Below are 20,923 nucleotides of genomic sequence, written 5' to 3' on the forward strand. Positions count from 1 at the left end.
GTCCCAGTATTTAGATAACAAAAGCTGTGATTAAATTAAACATAACTATTAAAATTAATTAGCTAAGCAAAAGTTGGTAGTTCACATTATCCAACATAATCAACGTAAAATAGTTTGATTAAGTCATATGATTGTGATTGATTAGTCTACGTTATTGTACTTAATAGGTTTGCTGATCCAATGATGACATCTTATTGGTACCATTTTCACTTTAATATTTTATTTAAATTAATTTAAAATTTTCCCTTTATGGAAGTGGCCAACTCCTTCAAGTGGAAATAGGGTTCCCACCACCACTTCACGTCTTTTCTTTTTCAAAAAAAAAAATATTTTATTTTATTTTAAACTTCAGATATTTTTTTAAATATGAATATATATGCATTAACCAACATTTATATTTGAAAAATGCTTTAAAAAGTATCTGAAAAATCTATATTTACAATTTAATATAATATTTTTTTTTATTTTATGCGGGAACCGGTAACTGTTACATATCGGCATGCATTAGGTAAATCGTTAAATTTAACGTGGTAATTTACAAATTACACATTGTCGAATTATTATTACCTTTAACCATGATTGTATTTGAAATATTGTAAAACCTTTATTTACTCCTTTACTCTTATATAATATAATGTAAAGAGTTATGTATGTATGTGTTGAGGTGTCATGATTGTATGCAGGGACGGATTCCGGGAATAAAAATTGGGGGGGGCTTGAAGTCAATATGATAAGTTATATATTATTAAAAAAAAATTTACATTATATCGTTCAACGAAGTTGTGCCCTACGAGATTTTAAAACATAAAATTCATCAATAATAGAATTTACATCAATATGTTTAGCTAAATCTCGTTCAATATAGAGTGTCAAACAATCGGCAAGAAAGTCATCCTCCATTTTATTGCGAAGTGCCGTCTTCACATGCTTCATTGCTGAAAAAGCCCGCTCAGTAGTGGCAGTAGACACAGGTAATGTCAAAACAAGATGAATCAATCTAGTCAACATAACATAAACACTTGACCGTCCACTCTCGGTCAATTGCTGACACAACTCAACAAGTGTAGAAACCTTTAAATTCTGCATCACATCAAGTTTATAACGTATCAATTCATACTTCAAAGCAACAATTTCTTGATCTGTGAAATCTCCAGGATAAAACTTCTTCGCAAGCTTGCAAATATCATCACTGTTAAATGAGTCAAATGAATTTTTAGGATCTAAAGCTGTACTAAGAGAAAGAAGTTCCACCGATGACTCATTGAACCGAGTATTTAACTTCATCAAAATGAAATCTATTGCTGCATTAAAAACATCAAAGTGGTAATGATGTTCTATTGTAGTTTGCCGACAGGAACGTCCAATCTTACATAGACAATCAAGGTCAGGTACATCAATTTCATTTCTTGAGCAAAAAACTTTAACTTCCTGAAGAAATTCATTCCACCCACATTCTCTAAATTCTTGAAGGCAAGTTTTGGTAGTAGTGACAAATGTGATAGCAGTCAAAATGTCTTGAGATTTTCTTTGAAGAATTTGACAAAGAGTATCTGTTGTTCTCATAATTTTATGCATTAAGTGCAAAATAAACACAAATTCAAAGCTTGCCATGTTTCTGTAAATCCCCCGAACTTCAGCCTTAACTCTTCCATTTGGAGAATAATCACTGAGAACTTCAAAAACTTTGCAAGTTGCAGTGTACATACCTATCAAGCTTTTTACCGAATCATAGTGAGAACTCCAACGAGTAGCTCCTGCTCGTTGCAAATTACCAATCTGGTTTGCACCACTTCCAGAATCACGTTCTCCAATTGACAACATATACTCAATTTCATTTCTCTGTGCAGTATGTAATTCAGCAATGCGCTTAGTAGAAGAAGTGACAATATGTTGAAGTGCTAGCCAACGAACAGCTACAATTGAGGTGCTCAAACGCAGACGATTTTTCTCTTTTTCCTCTTTAGATTGTGCACTGCATCACTTTATCAATATGTTGTGAGGGCCTCATCAAATTTTCAGCCATTCTCTCACACATAGTATGAGGTGAAGAAGTTGCAGAACCAATATGGGCAAGAAAAGCACATGTTTTTCCTTGGTTTACCCTTTTCCAATTGTCAAATCCTTCATTGACCAATGCCGAGATATTAGATGAATTAACATCATTCAGGAAAAGAAAACAATAGAAACAATATGCCTTATTTGTTGAAGGCGAATACTCCAACCAATAAAATTTCTGAAACCATTTTTTCTGAAAACGACGATTCTGTCTTCCAAATTTTGTACCTGGATACTCCAACATATCTGGTTGATAAGGCCCCATATTTAGATATGAACGTCTTATCTCATCTCGTACATTAACATGTTATTCACATATCTGTTTTCTTTTTCCTGGATCTCGTTCAATAAAAGTAGACGAAGACTGATGATCGTCTCTAGGAGAGGAACATGAAGGAATTTGGATATTGGGAAATAGAAGACTTTCACTGGATTGATGTTGCATTGTAAGGACCGTAGGAATTGAAGTATCTTCACTAGCTTGACGATCTCTCTTCTTAAAGAAAGAGAATATCAATGTTTTTCCTTTCTTTGCAGCAGATTGATATTCCATTTTGAAATAGTTCAATTTATAATCCTAAACAAGAATAAAATAATTATTAACCAAATAAACAAGTAATAGTCACTCAACAACTCAACAACAAACAATCAAGAAACCACAAATCACACACAGAGAAGCTATAAAAAACAAAATAAAAAATATATAGCCGATTCTTACCTGGATTGTTGCCTTGCCGATGAGCAATTTGATTTCTTCGGGAGTCCGCAATTCTATTCTGTCGCTAAAGGGCTTGGGACTTGGGAGAGAAATTTTGTAGAATTGAGGTGGGGCGGTTTTTCAAAAAACAGTCGCTAATAGCGACTGTTATTAGCGACTGTTTGAATAAACCGTCACTAGTAGCGACGGTGCAATTAAAACCGTCGCCGATCCAGATCGGCGGCGGTTTTACTAAAACCGTCGCCGATCCAGATCGGCGGCGGTTTTACTAAAACCGTCGCAAATATTAGCGACGGTTTTTCAAAAACCGTCGCTAAATTATTAAAAAAGTGGGCTGGGCTACAGCCCAGTACAGCCCTAGAATACATCCGTCTCTGATTGTATGTGTTGGGAGAACAATTGGATCGTGATATTTGAGCTGTTATACGGTTTAGAAAATCCGGGTTACAAGGTTAGCATCACCTATAACTTTTGGTAAAATGTTAAACGCTCGATCCTACAATTAATATCAGAGTCATGATCACGAGTTCGATTCTCATGCAATAAATGCAATTAATGAGAGAAATATTGTTATCGTGCAATAATTGTTATTGTTGAAAGAACATCGAATTTTGACATTTGAACTGTTATAGTGTTTAAAATGTTTAAGTTGTATCATTACTATTAGCTATAATTTTTGGTAAAGTGACGAGTATTCGATACAATTGTAAGTATGTATTTTAGGTGAGATTTATATATCTGATGGTAAATACTACGTAAAAACCGACCAATTAACTGAGTTGTAAGAATAATTTTCCAATAACTACGAAATGTGAATATGATCAACTGGTTGAAGTGGTTATGATATTTATAGGCCCGAATCTGCTCTTTGGGCAGTCCCATTTTATGATCCAGGATGATATTCATTGGGCTTTTGGACTTATTGGGCCTAAGTGACCCGATGTGGTAAGTGAACATTTTTCTTTGATTTTTTACTTAAAGTACTATCTTAGTAATTAAAAATAATAAGCACCATTTGAATACTTATTTTAAGTTATTGATATAATATAATGAATATATTTAAAATATAAGTATTATTTTATAAAAATATTTATATTAATTGAGATAATATTCAAATGATGACAATAATATCCTGCCGTCAAATTGAATTATTTACCATAACATCAAATATTTGGTTGAATGAAATTGTTACTAATAAAAAAATATAAATATATATTTAAAATATGTACGAATAGTAAATATATCAAAATTTTACGATAACATTTTTCATTAAAAAGTTGGAAAACATAGTACTATGTAAGAAATTATTTTATTTACATTTTTAGAAGACAACGAGAACTAAATAAATAAAAATAACAAAAAAATAAAATTGTAACTGAAATTAAATGAAATGATATAACAAATATAGACACATAAATGTTTTTTATGTTTTCAAATAACATCAAATTAATATTTGAATTTTAAAAAAATGAAAAATTTCACACTTAATATGTATTTATTTTCAAAAATTTATTAATATGATAAATATTTCATTTTATTTCACATTATTTTTTGTTAGAACTTCCCAAATATATATTTTGATCTGCATAATTATTTCCTATTTTATTATAATTAATTTCTTCCGACTATCATTTTCGTCATTAAATTTTCTGCTCGATGTATATTTTTTAAAAGGTATTCACTATAATTCTGATTTTAAAAACATCAAAGATTTGTATTTTTTATTTCGTAAGCACAACACGTGTACATGAATTGCTAGCTTATATTATTTACATGCAAATTCGACTAACGTAATTTGGAGATTTTTATATTAATACAAGAATTTACCTAATACGCGAACAACTACGAGTCGACATATATTAAAAAAAGCATAAGTTATAATCTTGTGGTATGACAAAGAGTAGATCTCTTATAAGACGGTTTCACGGATCTTTGGGTTAACCCTACCGATATTATAATAAAAAAGTAATATTCTTAGCATAAAAAGTAATATTTTCTATGGATGACCCAAATAAGATATATGTCTCACAAAATATGATTCGTGAGACCATCTCACACAAGTTTTTACCAAGAAAATTATATCCACGTCAAAACCAAACAAAAGCCGTAAAATAAATTAAGTTTCCCAAAAAGATTTAAGTAGTATTTCATCAATTACCTTTGCTACAATATATATATATATATATATATATATATATATGCAATTATTCTAAATATATAATTCAATTTTTATATTTAATAACAATTTTTTGATATATATATATATGCAATTATTCTAAATATATAATTCAATTTTTATATTTAATAACAATTTTTTGGCCTTTTCCAATTCCCCAAATAACTAGGATAATTATTGAAATCGTCCCAACCAAGAGCGTCTATTTGCCCAACCGATGTATCCAGGCTCTGGGTAATACGACGTCGGAGAGCAAGGACAAAACTGGAAATTCACCACAGAATACAAGGGGAACAGTCTAGGCTCTCAATCTCGATCTCTAACATCACAAATACACTGCACTTCTACTCCGAGGCGAGATCCGAGGAGTCTCCTTTGATTGCTCACGCTTTCGATCTTTCTTCAGATCTTCCTGTTAATCGAACTTTTGCTTCTATCAGGTAATAAAATCTTCAAGCTTATTAGGTGATTGAATGAATTATTTCAAACTCTGATGATTGAGTGTCGATTAAGCTGAGATTTGTTTTGTTTTCCTTTGATTGCGGTAAACTTGATTTATTTTGTAAATTCTTGTTTTTGTTTTAAAATTCCGGTGTATCGGATGATTTGACGGCTGTTATTTTTTTTTTGGCGATCTGTTTGTTCGTGTCCTTTACTTGATTTTTTCTTCCGCGTGATTGAATCTTTGAAACACAGATCAAATCCCTGCTCATGCCAGGTCATACTAGTATTAAGTCATGACATATGTTCTTACCATCTTATGTACCGTGCAAGATTATGTGTAGTATTTTTGTCACTGTCAGTCACTCTTGTCAATCTTGAGTACATAGCTCAGTGCTTGTTTTTGTCTGTTTCCTGTACTGCAGTCATGGCTGGAATGGCACCCGAAGGTTCCCAATTTGATGCTCGTCAGTATGATACCAAAATGAATGAAATGTAAGCTCTCCATCATGCCTTCATTCAGTGTTCTGAAAGAGCATTCTTTTGATAGAAACAATTCATCTTTGTTGTGTCCTTTCTCTAGCCTTTCATCATCTGTTTTTATTTCAGACTTGGAGCTGATAATGAGGAGTTCTTCACAAGTTACGATGAAGTGCATGAAAGTTTTGATGCTATGGGCCTGCAGGAAAATCTCCTTAGGGGCATCTATGCCTATGGTATAATTTAACCATATGTGTAGGAATATGTGTGGCTTAGTTCTTCATTTTATTGTTATGTATTTCATGATTGAATTAACCTCCCCTGCAATCTTAATATGGCTCATGTCTCTGATTGGTAATTTGTCTCTTTCTTTAAAGACCTATGCAAAAAGTAAGGTTTTTGTTATACCAGTGTTGCTACTTGCTAGTTTATCTGTCTGTTGCAAGAGTTATAATATGCGTTTTTCCCTCATTCTATAATTTGACAGTATGAGGTGCTTTGTTTATATATTCGGCTTCCTTTCTTCTGTTATTTGGATGTTAAAGACCCTATTTTTGTACTGTTTTGAAGGGTTTGAGAAGCCCTCTGCAATTCAACAAAGAGGTATTGTTCCCTTCTGCAAGGGGGTTGATGTGATTCAGCAGGCTCAGTCTGGAACAGGAAAGACAGCAACTTTCTGCTCTGGAATTCTGCAGCAGCTAGACTACAATGTTGTTGAATGCCAGGCTTTAGTTCTGGCACCAACTCGTGAGCTTGCACAACAAATCGAGAAGGTTATGCGAGCGCTTGGTGATTATCTCGGTGTTAAGGTTCATGCTTGTGTTGGAGGTACTAGTGTTCGTGAAGATCAGCGTATTCTGTCCAGTGGGGTTCATGTCGTGGTTGGTACTCCTGGTCGTGTGTTTGACATGTTGAGAAGGCAGTCTCTTCGTCCTGATTATATCAAGATGTTTGTTTTGGATGAAGCAGATGAAATGCTGTCCAGAGGTTTTAAGGATCAGGTATGTTAAATTGCTTGTGTAGTGATTAGAAACTTTATTTCGGGCTATCGACAATTTTACTGTTTATAGTTGAGCACAATGTGATTTTTAGTTATAATTTTGTCTGTGGAGATGAGTGTCATTTTTTTTATTTGAAGCCAAGGTTGTTTTCTTCAGATATACGATATCTTTCAGTTGCTGCCTCCTAAGATTCAAGTTGGTGTATTTTCCGCTACTATGCCACCAGAAGCTCTCGAAATTACGAGAAAATTCATGAATAAGCCTGTTCGCATTCTTGTGAAGCGTGATGAACTAACACTTGAGGGCATCAAGCAGTTTTATGTTAACGTTGACAAAGAGGAATGGAAACTCGAAACTCTCTGTGATCTTTATGAAACATTAGCCATTACTCAGAGTGTAATCTTTGTTAACACCAGGCGTAAGGTGGACTGGCTCACAGACAAAATGCGCGGCCGAGATCACACAGTCTCTGCCACTCATGGTGACATGGACCAAAACACAAGAGACATCATTATGCGTGAATTCAGATCAGGCTCTTCGCGTGTACTCATCACCACAGATCTTTTGGCACGTGGGATTGATGTGCAGCAGGTCTCTCTAGTAATCAACTATGATTTGCCGACCCAGCCTGAGAATTACCTCCATCGTATTGGGCGAAGTGGCCGTTTCGGGAGGAAGGGTGTTGCTATCAACTTCGTTACTAAAGACGATGAACGAATGTTATTCGACATTCAGAAGTTCTATAACGTGGTTGTTGAGGAGCTTCCTGCCAATGTTGCTGATCTCCTCTAATTGCGTTTTGGTCTACTCGTACCTATTAAAGAGAGAATCAACTATGTTTTTTAAATCCCTTCATGTGACACGAGCCCATAAATATTTAAGTTGCAAGCGCCTAGTGATTACCAACAGGCGACCTTGTAACCTCGTATGAGCTTAATGTCATTCATTACCTTAAATTGCTTTTACCATCTTGTTTTCGTATTTTTTGAATTAAAATGTAATGTAAGTGTGATCGAGAGATTTTACCTATTGATATGCAGCAGGGACGATACATCTCCAAATTTGATTGCTGTTGAGAACTTTTGGTTTGTTTTGAGTATTGTAATTGTCCAAAAGAACTTGAGTTTCCTCGAGTCTTAAAACTGGATATTTAAATTTATGCGACTGTTGATGTTCCATCAATTGGCATACTTATGTATATAATATGTGCATGTATGTTTATGGTCATGATCACTATTTTTTTTTTTTTTGCCGTGGAAGCTGGTTTTCCTGACCGCTGGTGCCTCCATCAGATATTACGAAGCTTTGGTTTTATCTGCTATATATATAGTTGAGCAAATTCGTACAGCAGTGAAAATAATGAATATTCTTCAGTACCAAATGTTACATTTTAATTCATCATGTGGTACCTTTGTCGAATGTTTGCAACATTCTAAACGATTATGGTGCATTAGAAGTTGAAGAGGTTTACTTCCTTTGGATAAGGGGAAGATTGCAACCTTTTTTTCCTTTGGTTATGATAAAAATTGGTTCGTACGTTTTCCTTGATTCAAAATGACTCGGAAGGAAAACGAAAACAGCAACAGGGGCCACAAAAATAAAACGTTAAATAAAGTAGATTAGCAGTCATCAATTGATTATATTACAAGAAATAGGGAATGACTGGCCAATCTCAACTGTGTAACCAAAGCGTTCTTCCTCATTGACCTCTCAAAATCATTATACATTTGCAAGACCACAATTATAAACAATAATCAACTCTGATTGGTATCTTATGTTATCTTACATCCCACCGATCGTCACGTCAGATGTTGAAGCAAGGGCAGAGCTTGCGATTTAGAGTGCATACCAAGTCAGGCTTTCCATGATCATATATTTACCAGGAAGGCTTCCAGCAGACGGTGCCAAATAAGTGATTTTCTTACTGCACATTCCAAAAGGTGTCACGTTAGTGAATAATACACTTTATTGAGGACGAAGGTTTAAGTCCATACCTTTCAAAGTTTATGTCAGTGATCCAGATGAATCCAGCAACAATACTGAGAAGAAGAGGAGAAAGGATTATTCGAGAAACAAACAAAGACGTGCCAAAAATAAATTTTTATAGATAGGTGAGTTAATTAAAAAGAAGTTGCCTATACCTTGAAATAATTTCAGCTAGTTCTGTTGCAAAAGACACGGCTAGAACTAAGTGGAGTAAATCCTGGTTAATAGTAACATGTATCCATCTTGTAGGGTCTCCCCAAGGCTCTGTGCCAATGGGCAGAGCAGAATGCGGGCCTGTGGTCCACCACCAACGCGATATATGCTTAAATCACTGAAATTTGCAATATTGGAATTTGGGGAAAGATCATTAGAAGGCCATAGACATATTTCTGCGATCAAACAAAGCAACAACACGTGTCAGAATTGATAACACTAGCTGGAAGGCAATGTCTCTTCATAATCAACAAGACCTGCATTAACGTAATTACAACAAAGAAATTAAAAACATAGCATACGCGTATTCTGTAAGCCCTGGACTTTTTGACGAACTTTTGTATTCCTAGAGACAACACCGCCAGACTTCTGAAGTTTCACCACATCTATGTTACCCTTATTTTTATAAACATCTCTTAGCATGCTCCAAAGCTTTTCCTGACATAGTTCATGTGCAAGCAAGAAAAAGACAATTTTCATGCATTAAGATCCACGTTTCTCATTAACAAATAGGCATGGACTTACATGCAAAGAGACACAGACACCTGCCTCTCCTTTCATCATTCACTTAAATACACATAGGACAAAAGAAGTCTTCAAAGAGGCCATTTTTTATAAGCTAAAATTAACCCCAAATAATATTGTACCTGACCCAGAACGAGAACTGTGGCATCCAATGTATCAATTGCATGCAGCAGCAACTACCAAGAGGGGAATAAGACAGAAACTGTAAGTTGGGATGACGACAAAGAATCTCTTTAAATAGCCAACAGGTTATATAAAACTCAAACACCTCGTACCCAACGCCTTCAATCCATCCCATGGTGTTAATCACCATGCCTGAAGCTCTAGATTCGAGATTTCCTGCAAACTGTCTCTCCGAAGTTTGAGCAAGCTCTTTGACCAGCACCTTGTAAAAAGATCTATATCGACACTGAAAAGCACCAAGTTGGAAGGAAGGTAAACTTAAAGATAAAAAAAGAAAAAGAAATGAATAATGGCCACAAACAAGCGGTAAAAGATGTGTGATGCAACACCAGGTAAGTGGATTAGTATCAAAAGATAAAAGGTGGAATGCTCTCCACAAACCATGCCGTTACCTGGGAGTGACATGCCCATGGAAATACACGAGTGGCATATCGAAAAGGATTCCTTCAACTGGATCGACAGGCAGTTCAACTGGAGTTGCAGTTATGCATCCAGGTATCGTTATAGATCCCTGGCCTATGTCTAAATCTACAAAAGTAGGTTTCCATCCCTGTTTAGCAGCCCAACTCAAAAGCATCCTTGATAAGGTACCCTTTCCAGAATCCGGAGGTCCCATGACAATAAACCTGGGCCCCTGAATAAAGTGACTTCAAAATACGAAAGGACCAACAGCACTTTTAGAAGTTTCAGAATAACAGGTATTTGATCATAATTGTTAGCAAAAGGCATAGAAAACAAATATTAATGACAGATGAAGCTGTAGATAAAAATTATTCGTCTAAAGGCATATGATATTATGACCATGAGATCGTCAGTTTGAAAACAGCCGCAGCCATGCTTACCATAAAATTCATCAATTTGCACAATAATTCCAACTCAAACCAAACAACTGCAGAAGGCAAACAAATTTGAATTTTGGCAGAATATTTGCTCATTTATCATTTTTGCTCCATGAAAGTATCTTGAACTTAGAAGACAAAGGTTTCGCAAGCCTGATTTCGTGTGAATGGAAACTGATCTATGGAGATCATTTGTTAAACAAACTAAGAGCGCCAGCTTTCTTGAGTTCCATTAGGGATCTAATTTCAATGCTCTGAAAATACTGGATGCATGCATAGAGTCTAAGCCAATAAAAAACCAAAAAAATGCTATCGAGTACCAAAGAGAAAATCTTGATATTAAAAAATATGAGCAAAAATACATAGTAGGTAAAAGGTAGCTTAAAATGAGAGCACGGTAGCCTTGTTAGTATGTCTATCTATTAACTGATGGTACCTGTGAAGTATCAGAATCACTGGGTGCATCTTTGGCACGACTTCTTCGAGCATCCAGCACAGCATGCACATTGACATAACTGATCATAGGTGTCTGAAGCGGAAATAGGAAACTGAGAATTCTCCTTAGAGAGTAGCAAAGGAGGAACATACACATGAAATTCCATATAAACATGTGATCAAGAAAGATATCTTAGATATACCTGATCAGCTGTATAATCAGTTTCCGTAGCATCATCCATTTCAATTGTTGCACCATACCAAGAAAAAATCCGGTGTGTACAATTTAACTATAAGCCAGAATCATAATATGTCATTACTAGTGAACACAAACTATCCTCAAACTAGGAAACTTAATTTCAGTAAGGAAATGCTAAGGATTGTACGGATCAGCTGTATGAGAGATATTCAAGTTAAGAATGTAGAATTGAATGCTAGTATTCCTCCTACTAATTTCTACCTTCAGACGGAGTATTAGTAGCTCAAACAGGTGAATTCAAAATAGTTATTGATGAAATTAAATGTGAGTATAGCTAAATTACAGCAAACTTGAGCCTCGGCGGACAGGTCAACCAAATCCTCAGTGGAATTTCGGTTCTAAATATCTCTGCGGTGCCGCTGCGCAACCGGAGGCGGAGAGGCGCGGTGGGACCGACTTCAACTCTTAGTTCACATTCTTTGTCCAGCTTCACCTGTCTCATCATTGTTGAACCACCTGGTGCCCCAGTCCGAGCTACGGTGGCGCCGCCGTAAGCCATTTTAATGCTGCTTAATTTCTAGCAAAGGGTTGGGCCTCGCGGGGAAACCGAAACGGGTTGGTGGATCCCATTTCTTTTTGGTTCGGGATATTTTTAAATTTTCGAAATATGACAACGTTGACATAGACTCATCCCATTCAGAACGACAGTGAATTCACCCCTAACAACTGAGCTTGGATTACGAATTGGGGTAGTTGTGACAACCAAGATTTGCCAAGTGCAGTCTCGCATTAGTTCCCCAGTCGAATAGCAGCCCTTATGATCGTCAAAATCCGCATCAACATCCAGTCTAAGCTGATCTATTGGAGACGTCACACCCATCGAGAACTCAAAATTGTATCTTTCTCTGATCTTTTGAAGGAGCTCATATTGCATTATTAATCTCTCTAATCAGAGAATGAACGCAATTTACATCGATTGTTTGTTTCAGTAACTCGTATTTTCTTCGAAAAATCTCAAGAATAAACTCAAATCTTCATGTGCTATATCTGTAACAATGCACGGGCGATGTCTAGAAACGAGCTCTCACAACAATGGCCAACGAAGGACCAAAATTGTCCGTCCTTCCAAAATGCGACGAGTAATTATGGATGATAAGAGTAATTTTAGTACATTGGAATGTTACACACAATATATACCGTCTTGCAAAAATTCACGTAAGCTGATATCATGGTAGTATTTCGTGAGTCAGTCATGAAAAAATATTACTTTTACACTAAGATTATTATTTTTTATTGTAAATATCGATAGCGTCGACTCATCTCATATATAAAGATTCATGAGACCGTCTCACAAAAGACCTATTCTACTGTCTTCATGAAATATGATTTTCACCAAAGAGTTGACTAATAATAAAAAATATTGTCGGAAATTAATGATAAGACTTCATATCATTGTTACTACAAGTTCTACGATATCCTCAAGTATTGGACAAATCACGTGCGACATATCCATCCAAAAAATAAGGCGAAAATATTGACAAGAGAATTAAAATTTTGATCACTAGTCAAACGTTATCTGTTATGATATATCACTTTTAAACTAAATTAAACAATTAGACATGTTTGATTTTGAATACATTTAGTATTTGTAAAAACTTATTTTAAATATTTATCAGTTTTTACTTATAATTTTCATTACATTGACTATAAACTTAAAAACATTTAAATTAAGTTCCTGTAAGTGATATCTAAGTTATGTAGATCTTATTTATAAAACAACTATGATATATCTTTTTTCTATGTAAGGAAAATATAAAAAAATAAGAATATTTATATTCTCGATATGTGATTATTTACCGTTTTCATTTTTCCATAATATTTCTATTTACTAACTTTTATGTCATTTTTTGTCCTAAAATTTAATACATATCATTACTCTCTGTAATTATATTTAATTATAAAATTAAGAGTGAATATTATTTTCGTTACAAAGTTTAAGGATTTATAATGTTACTTTGAAATATTTAATGATTAAAAATATTTTAATAAGAAAATATAAGAACTAAAAAATGTATTTTTTTTCCTTAATTTGTCTTTGTAAAGAAATAGCCGATGAAATGTTAAACTATTGCACCAGCTATTATTTTATTAGATAAAAACGTATAGGCGAATAATCCCACCACGACGGAAGGGGGATCTCTGGCAGTAGACAGAGATCATCGCTACAATCCCAGAAAATATTGTCGCCGCTTGCGAAATCATATAAGCATTTCACTCACAGAAAGAAAAATAAAGCCTAAATAAGAGGAAGAAAAATAATAGAGAAACACGCGGTGTTGAGTGGTAGAGATGTGGGAATCTGTTTTCTTGACGGTGGTCGCCACCGCGGGAAACAACATCGGCAAGGTCCTACAGAAAAAGGGCACTCTCATTCTCCCGCCTCTGTCATTCAAGCTCAAGGTAATTAATACATGGGTGTGTATTTGGTTTTGTATTCTTGGATTTTTTTTTTTTTAGCATTTTATGTTAATCTGTGAGATTTGATTGATGGGCTTTTATTTTATGTAAGTCTTGGGAACATTTAATCTATCTGTTGTTGTTAATTTGATTAATTATTGCTTGGATCCTTCAAAGATTGTCGCTTTTTTTTTTGTTGGTTGCACTTGTCTTTTATTGATCATGGTCAGAATTCTTGTTTAGTTTTCTATAACTGGGGTTATTTATTTCTCAGGATCCGGTCTAGTTCTTTATACGAAATTTTGCATGAACTTGTTATGATTTGTTCAGCTTTAGATTTTGATGAGTAAGCTCACGCTATATATTGGGAAAGATAAGGGGTTTGTAGCCAATCAACTAGACTAATCTGGGCTTAAATTCTAAGTGTTAGTTACAACAGGTGAACTAGCTCAATCTAAATATAGGACTCAGAGTGTTCTCGTGCTGTGATCCTTTGCCATGTCGTATTTTGAATTCTTTTGAAGCTTACATATACTGGCTTATGGATTTGTGGTACTTGTCAATATTCTGAAAAAAAAAAGCCATTCTTGTTGATCAGGTAGAGTCATATGTAGCAAAGTCTCTGATTTCTTTCAAGGAGGAAATAATAACTTGGAAGGAAATGCATATATCTAAGAAGAATGCGACAGTTGCTGTGTGAGGAGTATAATATAAAGCAAATATGCATTTTTATGATTTTATACAACGAGCAAACTACCTAGGTATTACCGGAGGTTACTTAATAATATGATTAGCTGCAGTTTTGGACTCAAAATCAGGTCTCATAGATTCCATTCTCAATGTGTTAAGCTGGTTTTGTTTGGGGTTCTTTAACATTTTACAATTGTGTGTTATCAATTACATGTTATCCCTTGTGGGTGCTTCTTATTTCAAAATTAGACGCAGGCTAGTGCTTCGACTATATTTTTCCTTCCCTTTATCCTTTTGGCATCTTATTATTCATCTCCTCCTCGATTTTTTCCTGGAGTTGGGGGTGGGGGGTTGTGGGGGTATGGATTTTTAGCTTTATTTTAAAATAAAAGTACAGCATAACTGTACCATAATTACATTTTTTTCAGGTAATAAGAACGTATGCTTCCAATAAAGCTTGGGTTGTTGGGTTTCTTATGGATATTCTTGGAGCGTTCTTGATGCTACTAGCACTTGCTAAAGCACCTGTACGTGCTACACTTTTTTCTGTGTTCAACTATTAATTAATGTGCTCTGCGATCATATTGATTGGATTCGTGAAATTCACATGTGACACAGGTATCGGTTATTCAACCTGTTTCTGGTTGCGGACTTGCTATCCTTTCAGTTTTTTCTCATTTTTATCTGAAGGAGATGATGAACACAATTGACTGGATTGGAATTACATTGGCTGGCATTGGCACTATAGGTAATGTAAGTTCATTGGGATGTGGACTTCTCGTGTGCTTGTATTAATTTTGGTATCTCATTGTATATTTGTAATGCGAGTTCCATATTTCTGGACCATTACACACAGTGTCAGACTCAAGAGTTCCATGGAGAGGGGGACAAACATAATGGAGTTTTAGAAGGGAAAAAAATGTACTCTTAAAATTTTATTTAATTTTTTTCACTCGAGGGGTGGTGGTTGCGGCCTGAACGAGATCCGCGCATTCCTTTGCCCCCATTGTGTATGCCCATGACTACGAGTGAAATTCCCAAAATACGCATCTACTCACACCTTCTCTGGTCTTATTTTAGTTCATCTTATTTTACAGGTATCGGTGTAGGAGGAGAGGAGCAAAAGGCATCTTCCATCTCAGTTTTTCATTTACCATGGCTTGCATTTGTGGTTGCAATCTTGTTTGTAAGCACCTTACTTTATATGATATTTTTAATTACACTTGAATACTTGATATTTTAAAAAGATTATGATGATTATTGTGCTGTGATTTTATTGTGATTCAGTTAGAGCGATTTCCTATAGATTCACTATCCAAATATACTAACCTATTCATAAATGAGGTGGTTGCATTAAAAATCATGGGGGAATAACCAGACTTTTCCCTCTTTGGGTATATGTGTTAAAGCATCCTTGTGGCTGAGCCATGGATTTTTCTTCGTTTTCTCATTTTTTTCACTTTGCTCTTTGTGATCAATTTTTTTAGCAATAGCATTGATGATGTTATAAGCCCGTATAAAAATAGTGCCATGCAATTTGTTCTTCTTCGATTCAAACTATAGTTGTGCAATGTAAGAACTTTATGATATGAACATGTAAGTGCCAATTTAATATTGGTGTTTTTAAAGACGCTGTTCAGGACCGCCTAGGCGCTGGGCGGTCACTCACCGCCTCGATTTTTAGCTCCGTCTCGGCGACCGTCTAATGTAATATATAAATCTTTTTAAAAAAAATAAAAAAGATTGTTTGACATATTTTTCAATCAATTTTTATTGGATAAAGAGAAAGATATGCCATTACTTTTGAGTTTGAATTCGATATAGAGAAATTATTGGAGAAATATGGATATGAACAAGAAAAATTAGATATTTTTAGGTAAAAAGAAAAAACACCTAGGTGCCGCCTTAATCCCTAGGCACTAGGCGGTGGGTGGCCGTCAGCCTACCGCTTTTTAGATCATTTTTGATATAATTTATTGATGGTATTATGATATTCTTGCTTTGTTATGTTTCTTTGATCCTCAAAGGAGACAAATGGTATGAAACTGAAATAAAGTTATTCTTGTTTAACGTCCTCAAAACTTTTAATGTTTTGCTAAATATTAGGTACTTCTTAATGGGTGGCTTCGTGTGTACAGACACCAAAGAAGAGAACAAGAATTGGTATGTTTTGAATATTTCTGCTGGTAATGCTACAATATCATTGTGACAAACACAAGTGTGTCTCGCGAACTTGATTTATGCCCTCACATTTTGCTACACAGATGCAATATGAAGTCATCGAGGAAATAATATATGGCTTGGAATCCGGCATTTTATTTGGGTATATATTACTTCCCAAGTGTTGAAAAAGTGTACTTGTATTCTTGTTACTTTCCCTCTCATAAAAAATATTTTCAGGATCGCATCAGTTGTATCAAAGATGGGATTTGTGTTTGTGGAGCAGGAATTTTCCAAGTTGATGCTTCCCACCTGCATTTCAATCAGCATTTGCTGCAGCGCGTCTGGATTTGTTGTCCAGGTTAGGTAAAAGTTGCTTTGATCGAGTGTTAAGTGTAGGTTTATGTTAAGACGAATTCATTTTTTGGTCCCCGTGTTTTCAAGATCATAATGTCATGTATATGTTTCGAACAGACCCGTGGTTTAAAGCATGGAAGGGCGATTGTGGTGTCTACTTGTGCAGCGGTTGCTTCGATTGTGACCGGTGTACTCGCTGGTATTCTTGTTTTAGGGGAACGATTGCCTTCAGCACCAGTAGCTCGTGTCTTGCTTCTTATCGGATGGTACCGATCTACATTTTTCTTTCCTTACCATCTTCATCTGTTTAATATTTTCGCAACCATTACCATACCATTTTGTTTACTCAGATGTATTTATTTTCATTTTCATATCTCCCAACATATTCATTAATCTTAACTCAATTTTTCATTAATCTCCAAATTTTTTTGTATAATATGACTTACACAGTAGCATCACCGGATAATAATTTTTTTGCTTTATCTGGTTATTTACAAATGCAGGTTTTTCATCATAATCGGTGTAATCCTACTGGTAACATCGATAAGACTGATACGATTCTTTCCAAGGCCACGGCGATCTATAGCACGTAGTGGCGTGGAACATAATTTTGGTACACGTACGCGGGACACAAATCCGAGTGCTGTTATACAAGCCAGCACACTGCATCATTTACTATCGCCTCCCTCGAAAACAAAATCTTGATCATACGCAAGAAAAGATATGCTAACATCATGGGATGACTTCAGGATCTTCCCAATGTGAATACTTTGGTTCTATATAGCTATTGCTTGATCGATTCTTTGACAATGTACAGTTTCTTACATGGTGTGTTCCGATAATCCAACTGTGGATCAAGTCCATTAATCCTGTTAACTATAATTGGCATATTTGTCCTTCGCAGAGGATGGAATAGTTTCAGCGATATTGTCTGGGATCCATCATAGGAACAGCTAGTAAAATCATGAGGTCTGGAATAATGTATACCGTCATGCAATATGTTTGTTTGACAAATATAAGCAATGCTTAAAACACGTAATGATACGAATCGACTCAGTTCAGCTACAACTGCATACTTGTCTGTGTGAATCATGAAGACACTTGCAGAGGGTAGATGGAAAATGTTGGAAGTTTGGAAATGGTGTTCTCCTTTGAAAGTTTCATGCCCTGTTAACTGGCCATGTAAATGTAAGGCTTTTTCCAAACACCAGGTGCATTTTCGAAGAACAAGTAAATAGAACAAACTTCGATCCCAGTGGGCACGATTTGATCACCCTGTGAGAATGTATTACCGATATCGAATACCTATCAATTCAGGCCTGTGTTCTCAACTTACTATGTCGAATAAATACATCACCAACTAACAAATCTCAAGACAATATCACACACTATCTTTTCGTGCAATACATGAAAGGGTTTGACGTGTAATAAATCAAGAATCGCGGCCACAATGGAACACACGTTATTAAAGACATCGTATATCTGTGAGAATATAATGCCTACGTCAAACAAGATTTTCATTTTGATTTTCTTACAGGTGTGTAACTACCCAATTGCTCCATTTGCCAGCTTTCATGCGGGGCGACGTTGTCGTTGTAAGGAGCAAATTGCTGCAAAATTCCAAAGCTCAAACAATTAATTCTAACAAAAACATCAGTGATGCAAATAATTTGAGTGTTAAAGAAAGCCCATATTCGAGTACCTCCATCTTAGTCAAAAGCTGGTTGGCGGTAGGAGCAGAAATGACTATTTGCCGAGCACTTGGTTTGATGAAGCCTTCTTCGACACCTTTGTCGAACAAATTGAGCAACAAGTCATAGTAACCATCAACATTTAGCAAACCAACCTGTCCAAAAAAGCAACACAAATCAAGAAGTAATAAAAAATCCATTCGTTCTCTTTGAATAAAGATGGATGCATCACCGGTTTTTTATGAATTCCGAGTTGTGCCCAAGTTATCATTTCCATAGTCTCTTCCATAGTTCCATATCCTCCTAGACAATTCAGGATGCTTTTAAGAAAAAACATATTTATTGGGAAAACAAATATTTATGCATTCTTTCATGTTCATTTACCAGGAAGGGAAATGAAAGCTTCAGCCTCTTTAGCCATTTCAGCTTTACGCTCATGCATATCTGAAACGATTCTCACATCTCCAACAGCTTCGCCTGATATCTGTCAATGTCACTCAAATGAAGTACCTCATCAGGAAAATAAATAAATGGAAAAAAACTACAAATATATAATGTCCCCTATGAGGATTCGGAATATCAAACCATAAGTTAAATAGACAATGGTGCAAGTTCTATTCGATTCGCAACATAGCCAAGTCCTAGCAATCTTGATTGCTCAATGAAAAACTAATAAACGAAATAAACATTTTAGCATGAAGTCCACTAAGAAGAAGCTGTAAATTCTAATGCAAGTATACCTCAAAGGGAACTAGAGCTTTGGGAATTACTCTGCATAGCAAAAAACCGGGTCAAGGTTATCTTACAGCATAGAATATCGATCGCATTTTTTTTTATACAAAGCTCACCCAAGAACATGGCAACCGCCATCAAAGACTCTCTGAGAAATCAACCCCATCAAACCGACGCTTCCGCCACCGTACACCAAGTCTATCTTCCTATTTACCTGCAACCACCCACCATTCACAGAGTACACAAAATCTTTCACATAACAAGAAATAAATAAATGGAACAGCATGAAGATGATTTAATGTATTTCAAGGTTGAACTCTAAACATGAGAATCCCAATGCCACAGTGAAGGAAAAACACTTGCATAGACAAATATAATTCTTGAAAACACCTACAGGGTCGTTGAAAAGCTGTAATCAACAAAAGTAGAATCCCATTTTTCGCAAAGGAAAAAATCATCCCAAAAGTCAATACCTTGACTCAGAACCAAGGAAAATTAACAAGTCAATTGCAGCCAAGAAATATAAAGATTCAACAAAAAGATAGAATCTTTTTTCCCATTAAAGGTAAAGGATACCAACCAGTTCATTTCCCAAGTCATTAGCAGCATCACTGAAGACTTTCCTGTGGCCAGGCTGACTTCCACAAAATACACAAATCTTCTTGAACTTGCTACCCACGCTTTCCATTCTATTCACAGTGATCAACTTAATCGCTCCTCTAACAGATACTAAAATCAAATTGAAACTGATGATAATTCAATCTTCACAAACCAATTACAATGACAATTCACGAAAAGTTAGTAAAAAGATCAATGAGGCGGGATAGGTTAACATAAAGACAATCTGGGATTTCTTGATTCAGTGAATATATCAGTTCCAATCACAAAAATCAATAGACACTTTGATTTTGCTGCGGTCTTTGCAAGCGCGTATCTGTGTTCCGCAGACTTTCATATGATTAAATCAGATTAAAAAAGGTAACTAAAGAAGCAGCCGGATAAGGAAAATATTAAAAGTCCTCATCAGTCTTCGTTATAACCCTTGAAACTGTTGAAAAATATATTTAAAATATGTGTATTGAATATTTGAATGTTGAATATTTGAATTTTGAAAATAAGAGTTGTAAGTATTGAAAATTAGTGTGTGATGATGTAGGTAATGATGTATTTTATTTTTGGATTATTTGTAAAGATTTCATATAAATAGATTTCTCATTTGTGAAGAAAATCACAATTGAGTAGAGAGAAAAATATTATAAAGTGTGTAGTTTGGTAAATTTTGAGAGTTTGAGATTTTTATTTTTTACCATAAATTTTTACTTTTTCACAACACGTTATCAGTACGAAGCTCTAAAAGTCCTCCATCCTTTTCCAAGCCCAAACAGAAGAAAAATGTAACAAAAGTAATAATATTTATTTTACTGTTATTTATTTATTGTGTATATATTTAATATATAATATAATGTTATTATTAATAATAAAAATAAATTTTTCAAAAACTTGTTATAAATCCTGGGAGGATGTTAAGATGACATCCCACACTCCCGGTAAGGGATACGACAAGTATAAAAGCCTATAAGATTTT

General features: G+C 35.0%; 4 protein-coding genes and 1 pseudogene across 5 annotated transcripts; 2 read left to right on the forward strand and 3 right to left on the reverse strand.

Moving 5' to 3' along the window:
* Positions 1–466: 466 nt before the first annotated feature.
* LOC142532443 (uncharacterized) lies at positions 467–2,320 on the reverse strand. Its single transcript, XM_075638743.1, has 4 exons — positions 2,284–2,320; positions 2,034–2,121; positions 832–1,972; positions 467–484 (listed from the first exon to the last, which is right to left on the reverse strand). The coding sequence occupies exons 1-4, from the start codon at positions 2,318–2,320 to the stop codon at positions 467–469; spliced, it is 1,284 nt and encodes a 427-aa protein (XP_075494858.1).
* Positions 2,321–5,178: 2,858 nt separating this feature from the next.
* On the forward strand, positions 5,179–8,053 carry LOC142532705 (eukaryotic initiation factor 4A-11). 2 transcript variants are annotated; one of them, XM_075639079.1, is made up of 5 exons: positions 5,179–5,389; positions 5,816–5,885; positions 6,000–6,106; positions 6,441–6,871; positions 7,028–8,053. In XM_075639079.1, exons 2-5 carry the CDS (start codon positions 5,818–5,820, stop codon positions 7,661–7,663), a joined length of 1,242 nt encoding a protein of 413 aa, XP_075495194.1. In that variant the 5' UTR covers positions 5,179–5,389; positions 5,816–5,817; the 3' UTR covers positions 7,664–8,053. The 2 variants fall into 2 exon arrangements, with proteins under 2 accessions (XP_075495194.1, XP_075495196.1); XM_075639081.1 differs by having other exon boundaries at positions 5,243–5,414.
* Positions 8,054–8,441: 388 nt separating this feature from the next.
* On the reverse strand, positions 8,442–12,380 carry LOC142532444 (protein CLP1 homolog; annotated as a pseudogene).
* A 1,002-nt stretch (positions 12,381–13,382) lies between these two features.
* On the forward strand, positions 13,383–18,054 carry LOC142533889 (putative magnesium transporter NIPA9). Its single transcript, XM_075640810.1, has 9 exons — positions 13,383–13,711; positions 14,827–14,925; positions 15,017–15,146; positions 15,496–15,584; positions 16,505–16,561; positions 16,663–16,721; positions 16,799–16,919; positions 17,033–17,181; positions 17,419–18,054. Exons 1-9 carry the CDS (start codon positions 13,601–13,603, stop codon positions 17,618–17,620), a joined length of 1,017 nt encoding a protein of 338 aa, XP_075496925.1. The 5' UTR covers positions 13,383–13,600; the 3' UTR covers positions 17,621–18,054.
* A 183-nt stretch (positions 18,055–18,237) lies between these two features.
* LOC142533890 (cytokinin riboside 5'-monophosphate phosphoribohydrolase LOG8-like) lies at positions 18,238–20,369 on the reverse strand. Its single transcript, XM_075640812.1, has 7 exons — positions 19,919–20,369; positions 19,455–19,552; positions 19,347–19,377; positions 18,991–19,090; positions 18,839–18,909; positions 18,618–18,761; positions 18,238–18,525 (listed from the first exon to the last, which is right to left on the reverse strand). The coding sequence occupies exons 1-7, from the start codon at positions 20,024–20,026 to the stop codon at positions 18,433–18,435; spliced, it is 645 nt and encodes a 214-aa protein (XP_075496927.1). The 5' UTR covers positions 20,027–20,369; the 3' UTR covers positions 18,238–18,432.
* Positions 20,370–20,923: the final 554 nt, after the last annotated feature.

The sequence above is a fragment of the Primulina tabacum genome, chromosome 18 (assembly GCF_025594145.1).
Source record: "Primulina tabacum isolate GXHZ01 chromosome 18, ASM2559414v2, whole genome shotgun sequence".
Classification (NCBI taxonomy): domain Eukaryota; kingdom Viridiplantae; phylum Streptophyta; class Magnoliopsida; order Lamiales; family Gesneriaceae; genus Primulina; species Primulina tabacum.

Bases quoted from the DNA above. Each gene is read 5' to 3' on its own strand.
- LOC142532443 (XM_075638743.1), bottom strand. From the start codon at position 2,320: ATGGGGCCTTATCAACCAGATATGTTGGAGTATCCAG. The intron at 2,122-2,283 runs GTACAAAATTTG...TGGTCAATGAAG, and splicing joins AGATATGTTGGAGTATCCAG to GATTTGACAATTGGAAAAGG. The intron at 1,973-2,033 runs GTGTGAGAGAAT...AAAGTGATGCAG, and splicing joins ACTTCTTCACCTCATACTAT to TGCACAATCTAAAGAGGAAA.
- LOC142532705 (XM_075639079.1), top strand. From the start codon at position 5,818: ATGGCTGGAATGGCACCCGAAGGTTCCCAATTTGATGCTCGTCAGTAT. The intron at 5,886-5,999 runs GTAAGCTCTCCA...TTTTTATTTCAG, and splicing joins GATACCAAAATGAATGAAAT to ACTTGGAGCTGATAATGAGG. The intron at 6,872-7,027 runs GTATGTTAAATT...TGTTTTCTTCAG, and splicing joins CCAGAGGTTTTAAGGATCAG to ATATACGATATCTTTCAGTT.
- LOC142533889 (XM_075640810.1), top strand. From the start codon at position 13,601: ATGTGGGAATCTGTTTTCTTGACGGTGGTCGCCACCGCGGGAAACAAC. The intron at 15,147-15,495 runs GTAATGTAAGTT...CTTATTTTACAG, and splicing joins GGCTGGCATTGGCACTATAG to GTATCGGTGTAGGAGGAGAG. The intron at 16,562-16,662 runs GTATGTTTTGAA...TTTGCTACACAG, and splicing joins AAAGAAGAGAACAAGAATTG to ATGCAATATGAAGTCATCGA.
- LOC142533890 (XM_075640812.1), bottom strand. From the start codon at position 20,026: ATGGAAAGCGTGGGTAGCAAGTTCAAGAAGATTTGTGTATTTTGTGGA. The intron at 19,378-19,454 runs GTGAGCTTTGTA...TTTGCTATGCAG, and splicing joins GGCGGTTGCCATGTTCTTGG to AGTAATTCCCAAAGCTCTAG. The intron at 18,762-18,838 runs GTGATGCATCCA...TTTTTTGGACAG, and splicing joins TCGGAATTCATAAAAAACCG to GTTGGTTTGCTAAATGTTGA.